The following is a 20,674-nucleotide window of genomic DNA, read 5'->3' as shown; positions in this document are numbered from 1 at the left end:
CACTATCTGTTCCTGCTCGTTCTCAATTTCTCGTCAAATAAATTACAAGTCGAGTTAAAATTTTCACAAAACCCGACTGTTGTGGGACCCTATTTTTCATATTTCGAAGAGAAAATGCTCCCGCATCGTTGAGTAAGATATATAGGAGTACTTAGTGATGCTTGGGACATTTTTTGCAGCTGCAAGCTGAGCGTAGTTATATTGTAGTTTCTTTTCGTTTCGTCTTCTTTCGTTTTGCACTTCTTCACGCCTTAAAGCTCAGAAGGCTGTTGTTAATTACACGTTAATGCAGCTTTTAGCTGCTTTCATGCGCGTGGCGCTAATTGTTACGCTCATTCGTGATGTTTGTAGCTGAATTCTGTCAATAAATGACAACGGATTTGAATTTTTGGCTAATTTTTAAATATTTAATTTTTGAATAATTTTCATGGATAGTGTCCTTAACTCCACCCAATCATTTCTATGCCCTTTGCTATATTGTGCAAGGCTTAACTCTACTTTTAGCTATTTTGGCAGTCCTCAACTCCGTCAATTGATTTCAATACTCCTTTGCTATCTACAGCTCTTAACTCTATTTCGATAGGGAAACAATTGATGACATTAGCATCTGATACCTATTATTGGGCAACCTTAAAAACGCCAATTTCATTTTTCATCAATATTTTTGTTAAAATTCTTTAATTAAGATCTGGAAAAAATTCTTATCTTAGAATACTGTTTTTTTTGTATTCAAGCTCTAAGACACGATAAACGATCCAAAATTATGACTGTAAAATGCAATGCCGCAGGCTTCTTTTCAGCCAAATGGCTAACGATGGTGTTCTTCAAATATCTCTAGCCCTCCGAGCGTAAAATCTCTTTTCTCATTTTAGTTATTTCAAGAACTCATTCTTTGATGAAATATTTTGATATTCGTATTGTCACAGTAAATGTTTCAGTTATAAATATTTACAAAAAAAACAGAATTTGCTGAAGAGTTATCCCCACTCATGCTAAATCAATCTAAGCTCAATAAAATCAAGGAGATGAACAAAGATATTAGTGCAATTATTAAGAAAAGTTTCCATTTTGATCAAAAAGTTCTTCAATTGCAAATACTTCTATTTTGTAAAATGGAGCTTTTCGCAGACGTATTGAATAAAATTGGAATATTCGAAAACGGGTTCTTTGTTGTCTCAAGTCTGTCTAGAAATTTTTTGATAATCTATTGTCAAAAATTTTTCATAGTACGATATCATCTATTATCAAAATTTCTTTATAGTGTATTGAAAGAACTTATGTTTCTTTCTCCAAAATTTTTCCTATCATTCGACAAAAAGCTTTGCATTTTCTAGTATTTTGTCTAGTTTCTAGCGAAACGTTTTCGTAGACTTGAGTAGGAAAACGAGGCTGAGTCAATAATTTTTATTGCGTCAGATTATCAGAGTTCATTAGTGCTCATGTCATCTTGGTTTAATGCTAAGCTTATTCTACAGTATTGAAGCTAAATTTAGAATTGATTTGGAGCGCTAAATGCAACTGAACTGTATCCGGCGTCCAAAAGCCAAAGTACAAAGTTTTCTATAATTTTATGTTGGATGTCTTTGGTTTTTTTTTACAACAGATTGGCAGATTTGATTCCGTTTTAGAAGCATACTGATTATTAGGTATCATGATTTTGAATTTTGTGCTGATTTAAACAAAAAGTGGAAAAAACGGCAAACATGGATGTTTGGGAAAAAGTAATTCGAATTCTTATTATTAAGTAAAAGTTAGTGTGTCTGATTTGATAAGGTATTGAGTTGACGTTATAAAATTTTTCTTGCCAATTGATTTTCACGTCATGGGGAGCCTTTTAATTACTTTGTTTCTATAAACCATTTTTATTAGTTCTGTGATTTTACTGTTGTTTATTATCAACTGAGCGGTAGAGATAATTTCAATGTGGCTTACATTTTGACTTTATCATAACCTCATGGCATAATTTGATGCACATCCATGTTTTTTTCACTCTGTTATATTATTATATCAGAGATCCTTGATCCCACAGATCCTTTTGCCTTTTTCAGCTCAATTGTTCTAAAATGTGACAAATTTGTTGCTTCTTTCTGACCACTGATGCTCCGAAAGTGGCGTAGGGTATTAGACAACGATTCAAACACAATTTTTGTAGCCAATAGTAAAAAAATGGGAGCTAAAGTTTTGTGGACATTAGGCGAATACCAATTAAAGCTTTTAAGGTCAGTACTCCAAAATCCACTTGGTGCTGTAAAGGAATCAGGTGTCCCTAACAATTGTCTCTCCATGATAATAGCTCACAAAAGCACAGCGACGCGTTTTGAAATAAGTAAATGAGTTTTGCAGCGTTTCAGTTGAGGCCCATCCATCAATTATAGCAACGTTTTTCGAATTCTTTTGGTAGCTCTAAGCTTTTAGAATAAAACGATGGAAACTTTTTTGATGTTTTCTACTCTTTTCCCCGTATTTTTACAAATTCGTTTGCCCGAATATAACCAAGGCCTGTGTTAATTTTTTTTAATTAAAGACATTTGTTAGGGTAACTTGAGTACTTCTTAGCGTCAAGTGGATTTGAAAGTAGTCTTTAATTGTTTTAATTGGTATTTGAATGATGTCCACAAAACTTTAGCTCATAATTTTCGACTGTTTGCTACAAAAATTTTGTTCGCATAATCGAGCTTTCGCCTAATATACCATCCCCCGCTCCGAAGATTGTGTGCTGGCAAATGCAAACGATATTTTGTAGCGTGACATTTATTCTAATACTCTTTTTTTTTGAAGTTGACTTTCGACTTGTTCTGCAACTTCATATTCGTTTCTAAATTTAAGTCCAGGATTGGCTGGAGAATTGCTGAGAAAGATTTTCGAAATATTTTTGAACTGCTTTACGATCATGGAAATAAGTATTCTATGAAATCCAAATGATCCGTTTTAATTGACATCTCATTAAAAACAGAGGGGAGGGCTAACAAATAGCGACTAGATTTATTAGCTGTTATTAACCCCAATTGATTCACCCACCCCTCTATCACTTCATCCATCAAGCCTTCAGCCATCAAGCTCTATTTTTGAGTTGCATTCGTGGTTCTATTCGAAGGACTATTCTAATAATCCATATCGCAGTTTTGACGCAGCATATAGCAATTTGTCATTTTGTCCTTTTCAGGTGTGCTATGATAGGGCGCGGTAGAGGACGGGGCAAGCCTGCACCAACCGTAAGTTGAACTTAATTTTCAAAGTTGTGATGAATTGTTTAATCAAATTTGTGACACTTTGTTTAAACGGCAATAATCTATAACACCCGTGAAAATTGTTTATGGAATAGAGATTGGCAAATGAGCAACAATTGCCTTGAATGTTCAAACTAACTTCCGATCGTGATCGGTTACTGGATATGTGAAATCATTTTGCAGATTTATTTTTACAATGGCAGCAATAATTAAATCGGACATTGTGACTAATGTCGATTGCAAAACTATTCATTATTTCGACAGTTGATGTTTGCTCGACTATTATAACTGCTCGACTTGTGGGCTCGTGAACAGAAGCTCAACGTCCCTGTTGAGAAAATTATTAGTTTGAATGTATCTATATCAAAAGGAGCATGAAATGATTTATTTACTGACGATAGTTGAGACTTGTTGATCAAGATGTTGCAATCATGACGAAAAAGAAAACATGATATGTAATTACAATCAATGGAAACATTAGAAACAGATATACAGCGCGAGGAAAAGTTTGAAGTTTAACTAAGTGAAGATGTAATGTATCCTTTTTGGCGCACTGTAAAAGCTGCTAAAGCTACTTTTTTAACAATGAAATGTTTTACGCTGGTGATAATTTTGCTACTGTTATGGGCACAGTGTTGCCGCGTTAGAATTATGTTGCCGCGTTAGAATTTGTGACATTAATTGTTTTTTGGTAAAATAAATTAAGTATAACTAAACAATCACCAAATTGCCGCAATCTCATCAGCTCTTTAGTAGTTTTGTCGTTGAAAACAAACTACTATCGAGAAATTTGGTTTTGCGAAAAGAAAACAATTGAAATTGAAATACTTGACACTGATAAAATTTCAAAATTCAGATTTTTTTATGTGAGCCAAGATTTTGCTAACGAGGTAAAAAATTGAGTAATGTAGGCAAAAGGAATTGATGAGAGCTGGATAAAAGTTGGCTCATCATCAAGTTTTAGTAAAAGATCCAGGAATAATACAAGATGGTTTAAAGGACAAGTATCTAACTACATGCGTAAGGTTGATTAAATTAACGCACCGACCACCACCGTTTTTGCAGCAACAGCGTTTATTAGTCACTAAAGCTTACAAACACACAAACAAAAAAGGAAACTGAAAGTCTTAAAAAATTTTTTTTGCAAAGTTGTTTTTTCAAAACCAGCATAAACACAACTAAATATTTGTTATGACTTGTGTTCATAACAAGCGTTAATCAACATCGTTAAAATCTGTTAATGAGCCAATCCGTTAAAAAAGAATGTCAAACAAATTCCGTGGAAGTCCTCAGAACGCAAAACTATACATAAATCATGGATTAATATGACCAACATAATTTGATTCTTATAACAAACCAGTTAAAAAAGATAGATTAACTTGATTCTTATCAGAAACCAGTTAAAAAAGATAGATTAACTTGATTCTTATAACAAACCAGTTAAAAAAGATAGATTAACTTGATTCTTATAAGAAACCAGTTAAAAAAGATAGATTAACTTGATTCTTATAGGAAACCAGTTATCGAGCATGAAGACTTATAACAAAACAAAACTTGTAAAATTTTCCTATCTAATAATAGAATGAACTCAATTCTGATTGGACAAAAATGTAAGTAAAAAGTATAAATAGGATGTGCACCGCACGATTCATTCATTCAATGTAGAATTCAATCTTGTGAAACTCAGTACTGTTCACTATCCTCAGAACTTATAAAATTTTCTTATCCTAGCAGAATACCGAACGCTTACGAACCACAGCACTTAGAATTTTTTGTAAAAAAGGAAATATAATCCTGGCACTAAAACTTATGCATTAGGAGGAATCCTTCTAGGAACTCGTTAGAACAGAGAGTTACCATATGGCGACAGAGATTAAGAGCGTTATTCTGCAAAACTAAAGTAACCGGAAAACTCTTTACCACAGCTGAAGCTTTACAATAAAAAACTCTTCGAAATCACAAATGCTCATTCTTCTTGGAAAATTATCCCACAAAAACAGGCAAATTCTGGATGCCGTGTTGCAACTTCCCGACGTCAAAATTGTACCCCCGATCTCCAAGAGATACGGATTATTTATTATCAAACACAATTACCCAAACTTACTAAAACGCACAATCACAGAAAGTGACATACATAAGCTTATAGAAGCTCAAACAGAAAACAATGCTCTACGTATCTCACACAAACAAATCATCCAGGTCTGTCAACTTTGCCAACTGAAAACTTACGAAAACGGTCCGCAGGAGAACTGTTCGTTTCACTCATAAAAACACTACAATCAACCGCAATGGCCGCGCCGCACCCACCCCACGTATCACTCAAACGTTTTGCAGGGCTACCCAATGAAAATTGGGACCAATTTGAAGGTCCCTTGAGAGCCAGCATAGCAGTTGCTAGAATTCCGGCGGATCATAATCAGCAAGCCAGATACCTACATTTACATCTGGACGGAAACGCACTAAACTATTACCTACGCTTGCCAGAAAACACCCGAAACGCCCTAAATGACGCATTAGAACAGTTACGCAACCGCTACTCAGGTCCAGACCAACGGCGTAATTTTGAGCTCTACAGAGCAGAAAATTTGACCCCGTGAAAGAACAACCAGACGATTTCCTCACCGACTTACAGCGGCTTGCGAACTTGGCTATTGTCGATGACGCTGGTGTCGGAATTGACCGCAATGACGAGAGGACGAGAAGAATCAGAGAACAATTCATACAGGGGATGCCCTTCAAATACAAGAAGGTTCTTCTCAGAGAACTAGACAATGTCGGAGTCAATGACCTATGCTCCATAGTCAAAAGAAGACTCTGAATAGATCAACTAAACCCAGAGCCAGCACACACTACAGCATTCAACTCATTAGCAAGCACCAATAACCCTGCTTTCAACCAAGCGGTCGAGAATATAATGGCAGCAGGCATAGCCTCAATAGCCTCAGGAAACATCAATGATACCTTCAATTCTGCGGAAACCAACACTTCAATGCCCCAAAACAATGATGCAACTGAACAAACATCAGGAACTGAAGATTGAAACAACTTGCCTGAGACAGATTCTCTACGAAATTCAGCAAACGAATCAGGAGTAACCAACTCCCAAGAATATAACGAGGTAGCATCGTTCGAAGATCAAGTTTTCGAAACAACGGAAACTGACTCAGACCTTAACTTCCAAGGTCCTAGGCATTCATCGCCATTAAGGCATAGGGTACCTCCCGGAGAATTAATAGACTTAGGTCCAATCTTACCAAACAGAAGGAGGGTCATTCCACTAACTCTTCGTAGACAGCAAATTGACGGTAATCTTCATCAAACTCTGGACTACGCAACGGATACAGAAGATTCTTTACTATGACGACATCCTCTTACTGCTCCTTCTCTTATTGGCTATTATCTTGCCCAATGACAATCGTTTGTATTCACTATATATACCACAAAAATAACTAGTAAAATCATTCTTCAACTTTACTCACTTCGAAATCAGCAGCACTTTCAACTCGGAAAAAAAACAACCCCATTCATACACCATGTTCAATTACCTTCCAGAACAAGCTATAGCCTGCTTCCTACTTTACTTATTGACAAATATTCAAACCACCTCAAGTAACCAGCCAGCAGTGGCAACTAAAGATGGAGTACTTTTTAACTTACATCAGAAAATTCTCTTAACAGAAAAATTTGTAAAGACAGAAATCCTAGTCCCTTACCCAGTCTACAATAAAACAGTAGAGTCGAAACTTACAAATCTCACTCGAGAACTGGCAAGTATGTGGACTTCAAAGAATTATGGTTGCCCACTCAATTATACCAACATGACTGAATCAACATCTGGCTTACAATGGATCGCAAAACAAGCTATCAGGGAAAACGAACTCGCACAGCAGGATATCGAATCTTTAAAAATAGAAATGTCACAACTCCTCCGCTCACACGCCGCAACCGACACAACTTTTTCTCGCAAACCAAGGGCAGCAGCCGCTGCAGCCGCTGCAGTTCTGGGAATTGGCATTGGCGCAGGAGACAAAGTCCTGTGCTTTATCAAATCGGTATTTGGCGGATGCGACAAACGGGTAAAACGAAACCAAGAAAACATCAGACAAGCCATGGCTTACCTCCAATACCTGACAGAACATGTTGAACAAATAACAACTTCACAGAACGAAAAATTCTTTGTGGTATCGGGAGAACTTAAAGCAATAAAAGAGGCGCATGATGAGATAATTAAAACCCAAAACAGGAATTGGAAGCTAGCAGAGGGGCAGTTCACTGCGCTCCGTCAGAATGTCCACCATATGAGAAACTGCCTACAATACCTTTATGTACGCGAACAAGTAAACCAACACAGTCTTGTCTTAAGCAATATCTTTCAGACAATTCTGGCGAACATTAAAACCTACAGAGCAGCTCTGTACACCTTTAGAATTAATGTTTTGAATTCACTAACACCACTCATGAACCAGCTATTACCTATGTCGCTGGTACCTCGTCAGCAGCTCCATGAAATTCTTAAAATGGTACATTTACAACAAAATGGTCTACAGGACCGATTGTCACTTGCCGTACCAATTCAAGACATTCTCTCGTACTATGAGACAAAATTGGTCACACAAGTTGAGGCAATAGAATCAGGTTTGATCCTGACACTGGCCATACCGATGGCATCAAAGAGCACAGTTATGAATGTGCTACATGCCATTCCCATCCCCATGCCAGACGGGGATACAGGCAAAGCATTAGTTTGGCGTCTAGAAGCCAAATACATGGCCGTCTCGGATGACGGAGAAGAACTCGCGTTTATCGATGACAAAGAGCTCGAAAATTGTATTGGGTCCCAAAAATATGCAATATGCACAAAAGCCATACCTACACAGCAGACTTATCAGTCTTGCATGGCCACACTTTTATACCACGACGACGAGCTACTTGCATTGCAACGCTGTCAATTGGATGTTATCGAATTACCATTGACCGAAAAGGCTCGCAATCTCGGCTTCGGTCGTTGGTTAATTACGTCCGCAAGCGACGACTACACACTCATCGAGAGCGCAGGGAATGGCAGCAATCCCTTAGCAAGGATGGAGCATCCTGGATGCAGAGTTTGCATCATTACACTGGGATGTGGAAAACAATTACGTGGACCAAACATTCATTTACGATCAGATCTTACAGCTTGCGATTCGGTACCGGCAATACGACTTGACTTCCAACTACCAGATCCAATCAGTACCATTTTTAACTTGCTACCACCTCTTGAGGATTTACCAAGTTTCTCATCAAGATCAGAAGCACATCCAAATTCTACACCAAATACAGCCTCAATTTCAACAAATTGATTCAAGAAAAACTAATACACAAACGATTGAAAAAATTGCACAACCAATACTGGAGAAGATTCAAGCACTGAAACCAAAGCTTGAGAACAGACTGAAAGAATACATTCCATGGCAGATGTCATTATTATTTGGATTCCTTTCATTCTTGATAAGTGTTTTCCTGCACCTTACATATTCACATTTTCTACACAAATGGGCAAAACTACACCGCAGGTTCCCCTTCCGAATAACACACGTTGGGTGGAAGATAAAAACAAAGCCAGTACAAGTAGTTGCAATAAATGACTACGAATATCTACAAGAGCATCCTGAACATCCACTACACAAATGTTCACTTGTTTTACCATTAGAAATAAAAAACGAATTCAACACTCAGCACGATGCCGACAGCACAAGAGTACGCACGCCCTACACCTTTTTGAGAGATTACATCAGACGCCTCAAAAGATCGGAGGAGCCCACTTTAACAGTCGAACATGTTATTAGACCTCCACCACTAACTGCACAGCCAATTTATACTCATATACCAGACCATACGCAACCAAAACTGCCCACGCATTACGGAGCATACCCGCTTCGAACCATAAACACCGGAAGCGTCTGAGAACAAAAAAATTCATTTAAAAGAAAAAAAAGAATTTTTTTTTACAAAAATCTCAGAAGCAAAAACGCCTAAGTCCAAAAATTTTCCCTTGGGAAGGCTAATTTTGAAAAAAATTACAAGTGTCGGAAAAAAATTCCAACTTTAAAGTGCGATATCTCGAAAACTAGAAGAGCTACGACCCTCAAACTTTCAGCCCAAAATTCGGACTCAAAAAAAAAGAATAACGGTTCCTCGGGCTCCTCGTGGAACCCGGATTAAAATTTTCCTAAGATAAACTTTCCCCAGATATGCACCAATTCAAACATTGGAAAACAAGGAATCTGAAATTTACGAATTTTGGACAAAACAAAAAAAATTAACTTACCAATCTCAAGAACCTCCAGAGCGCGGCTTCGTTATCAGCTCAAGCATTGAAGAAAATTGCGCCTAACTAATCTCAGTTCAGCTTAGTGCAAATACCAAATTGAAGGAACAACAGGCAAAACCCAACCAAAACAGAACGGAAAAAAGAAAAGGAACAGACAAATGAACACCACTTTCATTTTCCCGCGATATACAACTCCGAAAAAGCCAGCTACAACTTCAAATATTCCTTCGCAATCCTACCAAAAAAAATTTATGCACACTTAGAACAAACTATGAGCGAACCGATTTTCGAATATTTTTTAGAAATAGAGCAACCGCTTTTTACCCATTACAATTTTTTGCCAGCTTACATAGATAGCTACAGAATAGCCTTTTTTCTAGACCAAGAACCTTCAGTCCAGCTGCAAATAAGGCAGGAAACTATTATCAATGATATTGTCCACCATTCAACGTTCCCTATAAATATCCTTTACAACTCTGCCGCTTGGAACGAAATCCAAACCTGCATCCAAAATCATTCACAGTATTCCCATCTTAATTTCATTACCCAATATCCCGCAACAGCAGAGGCAGCAGATCCAACACCAAATGACGACGAAATGACTGGAGACAACATCCCTGACAATCCTGAATCTCCCGACATTGAAATTATCTCAGATTATTCGTCCTCAACTTCGCCCGTTCCGCCACAAGTTTACCATACCCCATCACCAACAGTCTCAAACTAAGCATTTGAAGACTTGCCGATGTCCCGATCGTCAACGCCCGAATTTTTATCTATCGACCACTAAGAGGAGACTATTCCATATTTCGAGAAAACATCCACCCGCTGCCCTCTCTTCATTTATTTTTGGATTGAATTCGACCTGAAGCTATGCTTCTTTACCGATTACGCAATATTACCAGACAAAACAATTTTGTTTTATGCATCCACAGTAACTGAAACCTCCCAGGAGAAAGTAATATTTGAAAACAACCATCCAGCATTCAACATAATTTTAAATTTTATAGAAAATTCCACAGAAAAATTCCTAGACGGAGAATTTGAGCTAATCAACACGAATATTTAACAAACATGCCCAACTTTCCACACGCTGTCAGACAAGGCCGCAATGCGGCATTCATCAACTGGTTCCAACTTAGCGATCCAGACAGACACTATCTTCCGACAGGCCTCCCCTTTTCCCTACAAATCAAACTCTGGATCCAAAATAACGAGGTTGTCAGAGTATTCGACGATTACATTCTCCGCAACAACGGCACAATTTCGCTTTTTGTAGAACTGTATGACACAGACCATTCGTGCCATACAGTAACATTCAGTCCCGAGTTTAACAGATATCATCATGTCCTAAGTTCACTTCAGAACCCAACAACAAATCCCCTTGACGGCATATATGATCTACATAACGATGCCGACTTATTCGAAGAATAATCATTCAAACGACCTCGATCACCTTCACACCTTTTATAATGCAACTCAAATTCAAATACCGCATATATATAAATATGTATACCAGAAAACTTAAAATTTTAATAAGTTAATACCATCACTAGCTCTATAACCTCTTTCATTTGTTCAATTTTGGATTAAATACTGTTTCACGAATGCTTTAAATTTATTTTTATTATCACGGAAACCGCGAAAACACTTCGGGCAACTAATTGATCAAACTACTTAAATTGAGATCGCAAAAAAAAAATTTGAAAAACAAGAGAAAAAAACACCTGCTTGAATTTTACATCAAATTAGTATGACCTAACTATATTAGTATCTAAACAGCACTAATGTGACTTCGAAGCAAAAGTCCTATTATATCGGGCAACCACTTATACATTAGAAAAGTGAGCAAAAATGCGATATCGAAAAAATCACAACTCACCCTAAAGGAGACTTGAATCCTTTGGCGGGAGAAAAGAATAGACGAATGTGCTCTCGTCGTCCACGAGGTCGTCATTTCTGGTTGTTTTTCGTTTACCCCCCCCCCCCCCACTTAGACTTACGCTTATATGACTTAGTCTTAATTATCAAATCATTTCTCACTAATGATTGAACGTGCTCTGTCACATCAGTGGAGCCGCCTACTTTTATATCCCTCTCCAAAGCCCATTTGAGTAAACCACTTTTTCCTTTATCATTTAAAATTTTCTTAACAGCCCCTTTATGTACTCCAATTCCAAAGGAATTGAAAGTTCTCCGACCCACATCAACATTTTGTAAATCTTGCGCCTCCCAACCAGTTACTAGAGAAACACCCTCGGACATAGTCAAAACAGCGTGGCTACAAAGGGAAGGTTGACAGAGCACGCTTGACTTATTTGATAAATAAAACCAGATATCAGTCCCTAAGTCACTAGCTTTAGGCCCTCGCTTAATCAAATCCATAAAATACTGAGGTGTCCCCATTACATTGTCAAACCCTATCGATGTTTTGTAACTACCGCAAATCAGGAACAGTTTCTCTCCCACTATTGTTTTCGAAATGCTATCATCACCGCCTATTTCAATGTGGGCGCGGGTCCACCATGGACCAAACTGTACCATAGCATCTCTTCTGGTACAGTGCAAATTTTCGGGCACGCTTCCATTTAAAATTCCCTTAACATTAAAAGTCCAGCCCACTGAATCGTCTAAACCTTGATAGGGATACACCTCAGTATAAATACGCGAGGCCTGTTCATAGTTTGACAAGTTCGACAGAAAATCTCTTACTTCGTACAGGCTATTTATTTTATCAACACTTCTACAGAAATCATTACCTAGGCCCACTATCTCCTCGTTTCTTATTTCAAGTTGCACCTTAGGCCAGCCATTTGCACCAACCAATCCCCCCGCCCTTCACTTACTAATTTCGATTTCAGACCCTCCCAATTATTAATACCAGTGCCATCTACCCAAGGCACTTCCTTCCATCCAATGCTTATTAGTTTTTCCCGATTACAATACTCCCCCTTAAAACTCTTAATAGATGCCACCAATTCCGTTCTCTGTCGTGTTGATCTAAACGATCAAATCTCATACAGAAAATGACCATATTGAAACCCATAATCATATTGCTCTTAGTCATACCTTTCTGCTGACTGGCTTGATAACACATTCGAATATTTTATTCCCAATAATTGTCTCGACATACCAATTTTAGTCTGAAATGTAACAGTCCACACAGTTGATACAATAACGAGGCTTCAGAATAATGAAAACAAACGTTTCATATAATAAAAGACAAAAAAACTAGTTCAATTTATGCCCCCTACCCCAACTCTTGAAAGAAATCTCGTGACCGATAGTAAATAGAACACATTAGTTATTCAAATGCAATTCCAATCTCTGATTAATAAACCTCCCTTCCATCAATCTACCTCAATTGCGGTCAATTTATATCCCCCTGAGCCCACAAATCCAATCACGAAAGGACACTATGGCACCACATCCATCAATTATATTCACTACAAAACTTCCATTAATTTTATGCAAATCTGACTTCAAATCACCTGCGTCACACTACAACTAATGGACTCTATTCTACTACTGACGCCAACATTAGAAATCCACAAACGAAACTTGCACAGATAAATCGATAGAAGAAAATGACTACCTTGAGCAATTCTCAACTGAAAAATTTGATGAAAACTGAAATAGAGACTAAAACTCATTACCTAATGGGTTTTCCAACCCAGGCTGAACGCTTTCTAGATAGCCGCAGTATCGAGCATGAAGACTTATAACAAAACAAAACTTGTAAAATTTTCCTATCTAATAATAGAATGAACTCAATTCTGATTGGACAAAAATGTAAGTAAAAAGTATAAATAGGATGTGCACCGCACGATTCATTCATTCAATGTAGAATTCAATCTTGTGAAACTCAGTACTGTTCACTATCCTCAGAACTTATAAAATTTTCTTATCCTAGCAGAATACCGAACGCTTACGAACCACAGCACTTAGAACTTTTTGTAAAAAAGGAAATATAATCCTGGCACTAAAACTTATGCATTAGGAGGAATCCGTCTAGGAACTCGTTAGAACAGAGAGTTACCATACCAGTTAAAAAAGATAGATTAACAAAACGCTTGCAAAGTTCAAAGTTTTGTCAAATGATTTGAAAAGCAACAGATCTATGTAAAAAAATATACACTACAATTTTATACCATGCAGTATGCTAAGTTATGGTAATTACAAAGCCGATGAGACATTTTTTAGTGGTTTTTTTAGTTGGATCAAACTGAAAGCACTAAACAAGTTTAGTTGTTCTGCAATAGAAAACCATTAGACCAACAGCAGAATGCAAATTACAGCGAAATGAGAAATTATATGGGTAAAAATCGTTGGCTAAAGAGCCAATCGGTTCATTAGATTGACATAAGTGTCATTGGAAAACAGCAAGCATCTCATATATAGGCAAAAAAAAATTAATTGTAATATTCAAAAATCCTTTTAGTTTTCTATGGAAAAAGTGGAAGTCATGTAATGCCTTTGCTAAACATTGAACACCCTTGAAAACATGCACGTGGTCTTGTTGAACACTAAAGGCAGTCAATAATCGTTCTGTTAGTGTGACTAGCTGTCATTACAATAAGAAAACGCCTTTTATGTTCTTTAATTTCAATTTTATTTTAATGGAAAACCATAAATTATGAAATTAAAACTCCTCTCAGAAAGTTGAAGAAATTTGCAGTTTTCGAGAGTACTTGAGAAGACAGTAGAGTTAACAATAAATTAGGATAAAAAATCACTCTGGCAAAAGCTCTATGAAAACTTAATGTCAAACAGAAATTGCTTTACCTACCAACCGAAAGAAAGAAACCTGATGTGTTTACTTATGCATCATGTGAATGGCGATGATAGCTCAAGTCAATGTGAGAGAACTAAACACAGGAGCAAAATCATAATTCCACAGTTTTTTTGAAATAAAGATAGTCAAAGCCATGGGAAGCACAATGATGGATTCAAACAGCTGAAATCATGCCCCGTTGAAACATGTATGACCTTTTGTTGCATTCGAAAAAAACAATACGAGAAATACAGTGAAAACAATCCATGTTGCCACCAAACTCTTCTAAAATCCAAAAATGTTTTCAAAGACCAATTTCCCACTCCACGTTAAAAGCAGACTGTCAATATTTCCAAACACCAATTTTCCACTCCGCTTTTACAGCAGATTGTCAGGGTTTTAAACTACTTGCTTTTCGCTACCCAAAGCCGTGTATAACCACTGCTTTAGTGTGACGTCATTTAGTCAAAAATTGCGTGAAAAGAATTTTAGTGAACAAATCTTGAAAAAAGACAACGCCACGATGAGACCCTTGCTATCGCTTTGGGAATTAGAAAATCCTTATGTTTTCTCCGAAAATGCTGAAACAATAAGAATACTGATTGAGATTGAAAAAAGACAAGGAATGGGATCCTCAATGATAAGGAGCCTCTTGCTTGAAAAGTCGCAAAACAAAAAAGCACTATTACTTTATTATTAAATGATTCTGTGAAGTCAAAAGATCTATTCCGTAATTATAATTACAGAAGTTCTCTAATTTTAATCTTTATTAATAGCCGCCCTCATCTTCTCAGCCGGCTATTATTGTGCTTCTATTTTTTTTTACTTTGTCGAAATTTTTTTCGCTTTACCATTTTGCCGCTTTTTCAGCATTTTGCGTGAAATCTTTTTGACTTCTCTAGGCTAGTTTCTCTCTTCTCTCATTCTGCTAAAAGTGAATTTGAACATCAGTTGCTAAGCAAAGCAATTCAAAATGAACAGAGTCAGTATTAAAAAATTGAAGTCAGAAATAGAAACGAGATAAACCCATAAAGCCCAATTTTAGATGCCCGCTATTTGAACGTCGTTCCTATAAGTCTTAGTTACCATCTCTTATGCTTATTGGTGTTGATAGTGGCCCCTGTAGTCTCTCTCTAAGAAACAGAAGTATGTTCAACTACAAAATGCCATCAAAATAAATCGGACTTAAAAAATGTTTTTGTACAAAAATCTTTTTTTTTTTCAATATCTTCTATTCGTTCAATCCCAATCATGCTTATTGGAATCAACGGCGGCTATTTTACGGCAATCTGCCCGGCATGTTTGAGTGAAACGGGTTGTTCAGAGGCTCATGAGAAGGCAAAATGTGTTTGCGCAGAGAAGGAAACAGTCACGATTTTTTTAAGGATTTCTTTTCAATTTAGGCAGCAGAGTCACAACAAGTGTCTGCTCCCCCTGGCAGTAGTGTCTTTGGAGCCCCGTTGTCAGACATTGCAGCTGTGAAGGAGCCCTTTGGCCAAGCCAATGCCCAGTCTATTTTTGGCAGTCTGGGTGGCTTCAACTTCCCAACTGCTTCCTCACAGCAGCAAAGTTCACAACCTCAGCGGTAACGATCTCATAGAATTTTCAGAGCTTTCATTCTTGACAGTGAATCCGTGGACTCCAGTTCTCTTTAGTTCACTAGAAAACAGGAGGGCTTTTTTACACCAGTCTTTTTACGATGTCGACGCGTGGGCGCTATGTTAATATAACTCAGATTTTTTTGCGCCAAATGTCATATTGTGATAATTTATCTACGTTTTATAGCTGTATGCAGAGTACTGAGGCAAAGAGCAGTCTGTAACTCAATAAAAATTTTCAAATCTGTTGATGAAAACACCATTGAAATATTAGACTGATTCCGCTGAAATTGTATTTTGGGGAATCGCATTAATTGCCTAGTATGCAAATATAGTTCAAAAGAAATACAATTATGTGCTGTTCATTGAAACTGGTTTAAATATATTTCCATTCTTCAGTAAGCTGTTACTGGATTTAAAAATTGTTGGAAAGTTTGCTTAGTTGCATGCTTCTTTATTGATCTCAAACGAAGTTTGTAGCAATTATATTAGTACTGCTGGTCTTTTTTAATGTGATTTTTCATACTAACAATTTTTCGTCTGATCGCTTTTTTCCTGTCGTCTGACAATATGACTTTTCGTCCGCACTAACGGGATACACAGGTAAATTAAGTACTCTTAGAGCCACCAGGCTCAATAGTCTTATGTAATTCACCGAAACTTGTGTAATTCCGAAACCTATGTAATTCACCTGTTTAAGAGAAGTAATTGCATGGCGTGAAGGGCACTCAATAGTTTGAAGCCCCATCCCTTTAACCCCCACCCTTTTAACTCCCCTCCACCACACTTAACTTTCCCTCCCCACTCCAGTCCCTCCACCTCATTCCAGCCGTAACACCACCCGCGATCACTACCCCACTCGCCTATGCTACGCCTTGATTAATCTAAAGATAGACTCCCTCAGCGTCAGCTAGCTACTGAAGAAGCCAACCGCTCGCCAGTTGTCTGAGAGCATTGTGTAGCAGTCGAAATATTGGATGTACACCTCTAACCAATCAGATACTGAGAAGACACTAATCTCTTACATATAGCTTTAACTGTAGTCAGTCTTATTGTTAAAGTAGTACACGCTATGTGTATCCTTAATACCTTGACTCCGGTGTTAACTCTGTTATACATCGTTTTAATTGAAGTTTAACTTCAGTGTTTTGTAGAGTCGGTTAGTCTGAGAGAACTAGGTAAGCCTACTTCGCGCTCAGAAATAAGTAGCTCTGACTCTTTATACCTTAACGCTGTAAAAGGAGCCCATATCGGGTCTGCCTTAATTGTTCATTTTGTAATTTTATGTTTTTCTAGAAGATAAGTAACGATAGCGAGGGCTGCTCAATAGCCTCATGTTGTATTGTGGATCTATTTTACTTTCTCCTTAATAAAATATTTCTTTTCATTAGCCTGTGTGCGTGTACAGACTGTGAATGCTTTTTGTATTAATTATACTTCGCACAGCTTTTATGAGGTGAGACTGTCCATTATATTTGTCATATACCGTTATATAAGTTAAAGGTTCTGATGGGTACTATGTGGCCTCATAATGTTCCAAATCGCTTTTCGCGGAGCAATTTTTGAAGCATTAAAAAAAATTGGCTTGTCGCCATTTTCCAACAAAGGATGAAACAATCAATGGGACAGAAACGGACTTCGAAATAATTTCATAGCGATTTGTCAAACAACTGCTTTAACATAGGGAGAGTAAGTTCAAAAAAATCTGCATCTAATTGAAACAGATTTCTATGTTAAAGGAGTTGGTTGACAAATCACTATGAAATTATTTCGAAGTCCGTTTCTGTCCCATTGATTGTTTCATCCTTTGTTGGCAAATGGCGACAAGCTGATTTTTTTTTATCCGCAAAGCAATAACTGACTATTATTGGCCTTCTCTCGGTTTTAAGACTCGAAGAGGAGTACTGATTTTCTTAAGATTTTTTTTACCGGAATTACTATTCATTCAGACGGCGTTTTGACCTAAAAGCGAAAGAGTGACATTGCCGTATGAACTATTTTTTCTGAGCGCGAAGTTGTTCGATCATGCGTTTCAATCAGTTGTTAAAAATAATGATAATCTAGTTTTTTCTAAGATTTTTTTTGTTTGAAATGGATTCCATTTGACAGTGTGGCACTGAGAATTAGTTCGAAATGCCGTTTAAACATTTTGACTGATAATTACTTTTTACGATTATTTTTGTGGTCTTATTTTTCATTAGGGTCCTAATAATATTCTCCTTCTTTTGTCTTTAATTTGAAGGTTTTTCAACCATTTCAAGTTTCTCTTGCTACAAAGTCTTTTTCTATGCATTTTCACCAAAAGTTGAAATTTTACACATTTTTTCCAGATTTTTTCTCCTTTTCTTCAAAAATAGAGATGTTCGTCAGCTCATTAAGGCTCGGCTGATATTTTTGGTGGGATAAATTGTTTTCATTGCATGAAAAAAAAACAATTTTCGTTTGTATGTGTACTTGTACTGCACGGAAGATAAATCCTAATTTTGAATGTTTTTTTTTCCTGGAAAATTATCTTTTGTTCCTTGACTTAAGACGGTTGTTTTCTCTGCATTGATGCCTTCTGCAAGTAGATATTAGCTATTTGAAGAGCCAGTTCTTTCGGAGGATATGACTTCGACGCGTCTCCGGAATTCTTCCGGCTTTGTTTTTTATTTCGTCGTCAAGATCTTTGTTACGACTAAATGACGTCAAAGTAACTTCAAATATGCTAATTAACTTTGTTATTTTGTTCTTACAATTTCAACTGAATTGCGCGCATGTTGTCGTTTTTCACTCTTAGTTGAGAGAGATTTTTTGTTCACTTGCTTGATTAAATTTTTGGTCATACGTGATCAACTTCAATCTCAAAAGTGACCTCCGCACTCTGAAATTGATTTTTCTTTACTTTAACTCAAAGAGATAAGGTAAGTTGAGCATGTGTCTCTCTTTTTAGAGATTATTTGAGAGCAGCTAATAGAAGCAGCAATAAGTTAAACAGATTCTTTTTCAAAATATATCATTTCAGCATTTAATGAAAAGTTTCTGTTTTGGTCTGTCTCTTTTACTATCTTTTGGAGACTTCAGATCTACGAAGCTATTGCGTTTTTTTCTGGCAGTATTATATGATTCAATCACACGGGAAATCATATAATAAGAAATAATTTTATTTGAAAAATGTGGACGTCTTAACTGTTTCAAAAGAAGTACCGGAGTATTAGATGTGCAAAATTTGAACATTTTCTTTTTCACAGCTGACATGAAAAAATAACGACCTGCTGCAGATCTTAGTCTATAGAGAATACGTAATGCAACAATACCTGTAAATTAGAAGAAAACTGACATTTTTCCCGAAAAGTGTTGAACCTTTTTGAAAAAAAATAACCACAGCTTGCAAAATTTACTGACTTTATAATTACTCTCAAACACAGTTTTCAGTGATTATTTGTGTCCTGTGGGTCTTTACGCAATTTTTAATTGGAAGATATGCTTAGGGAGCCGTTTGCTACTGCTAATCCGAGCAATGGATTCAGTTTTGGATCGCCTACTTCAGATGAAAACAGTTTTAACTCTTTCCAGCAACCGGAAACCGAAACTTCAAACAGCGAAGATGCCGAAAAAGAGAACTTAGCCGACACCTCCCTATTAGCTAAATTAGTATCATCAGGTAATTTTTTTCTAATTTACTGAAACTTTCGGATTTGAAAGTTTTGGTTCCTTTTTGATAATAGCAATGAGAAAGTCATTTAATCGCTGAAAATAATTTCAAATTTAAAGTTTTTATTAATGCATTCTCTCATTTTTTGCTCCTTATTCCTTATAGACATCAGAGCTTCGACGTCTTGAATGCATTCAACTAATGATATTCTTTGTCTTAGGTCTGAAATGGGTCGATGAAAACAACGTAACAGTTACAGATCAGAGAAAAGACAGAAGCAATCCTCTATTTGGTCAAGTACAGAGTTTCGAGGAACTGTGTCTCAGGCCAGAAATAGTGAAAGCGTTACATGACATGTTGTTTGTGAGACCATCAGCCATTCAGAGCAAAGCCTTGCCTATTCTGCTTGCAGAGCCCCCAAATCACATGATAGCCCAGAGCCAATCGGGCACAGGCAAGACTGCGGCATTTGTGTTGGCTACTCTTTCCAGAATTGACTTGAACGAACGGTTAGTTTTTAAATGAGACTGAAGAAACTGTCAGAAGATGGATATTAACTTAACTGTAAATGTGTAGTCAATGCAAATATATATCTACCTGCCCTCTTTGGAATAGGTTATATACGATAGGTGCTTTGGCTCTCACTCTGTGGAATTTATAATTTGTTCGGGGTAGCCCCATCTATTGAGCAAAACACAGTTATCAGAAATTTTGCGTTTGATATACATTGGAAGGTTGAAATAGATCTAGCTCTTTTGTGGGTAAATCCAGTTAGCAGATTTATAGTTGCAAATGCAATTGTTGCAGATTCTGATTTTTATTTCTGGTCGCTATTTCATTATTAATAGCCGCACAGCGATAGCTGGGGCTATTATTGGCCTTCTCTTGGTTTTTTACAATTCAAAGAATTTGAATTGTATTGGGGCGCTGTCTTTTTACGACTCGAAGAGGAGTATTGGAGAAGTCCTTTTTTTTAATCAATTTTATTGGAGTGATTTTTGAAGCGGGAAATGAAACGCGTGAAAAATATTGGAGTGATTTTGGTGCTGAACAAAAGTGAAGAGCGGAGCGAAAAGAGAGTGGTTTTTGTTCATACCGCTGTTTTTGAGAGAGCGAGAAATTGATGTGTGA

General features: G+C 36.9%; 1 protein-coding gene across 1 annotated transcript in view; it reads left to right on the top strand.

Moving 5' to 3' along the window:
* Positions 1–20,674, top strand: part of LOC142337779 (ATP-dependent RNA helicase DDX19A-like) — a 58,940-nt gene that overhangs the window by 21,470 nt on the left and 16,796 nt on the right. Inside the window, exons 2-5 of the mRNA XM_075387288.1 lie at positions 3,162–3,212; positions 15,715–15,896; positions 19,380–19,552; positions 19,764–20,052. Of these exons, the coding sequence (XP_075243403.1) occupies positions 3,171–3,212; positions 15,715–15,896; positions 19,380–19,552; positions 19,764–20,052 (686 nt within the window). The 5' untranslated portion in view covers positions 3,162–3,170. The remainder of the gene's footprint in view (positions 1–3,161; positions 3,213–15,714; positions 15,897–19,379; positions 19,553–19,763; positions 20,053–20,674) is intronic.

The sequence above is a fragment of the Convolutriloba macropyga genome, chromosome 4 (assembly GCF_964194025.1).
Source record: "Convolutriloba macropyga chromosome 4, txConMacr16.3, whole genome shotgun sequence".
NCBI classification, from domain to species: domain Eukaryota; kingdom Metazoa; phylum Xenacoelomorpha; order Acoela; family Convolutidae; genus Convolutriloba; species Convolutriloba macropyga.
Note: the sequence above shows the minus strand (reverse complement) of the source record. Positions and strands in the feature narration are given on the sequence as shown.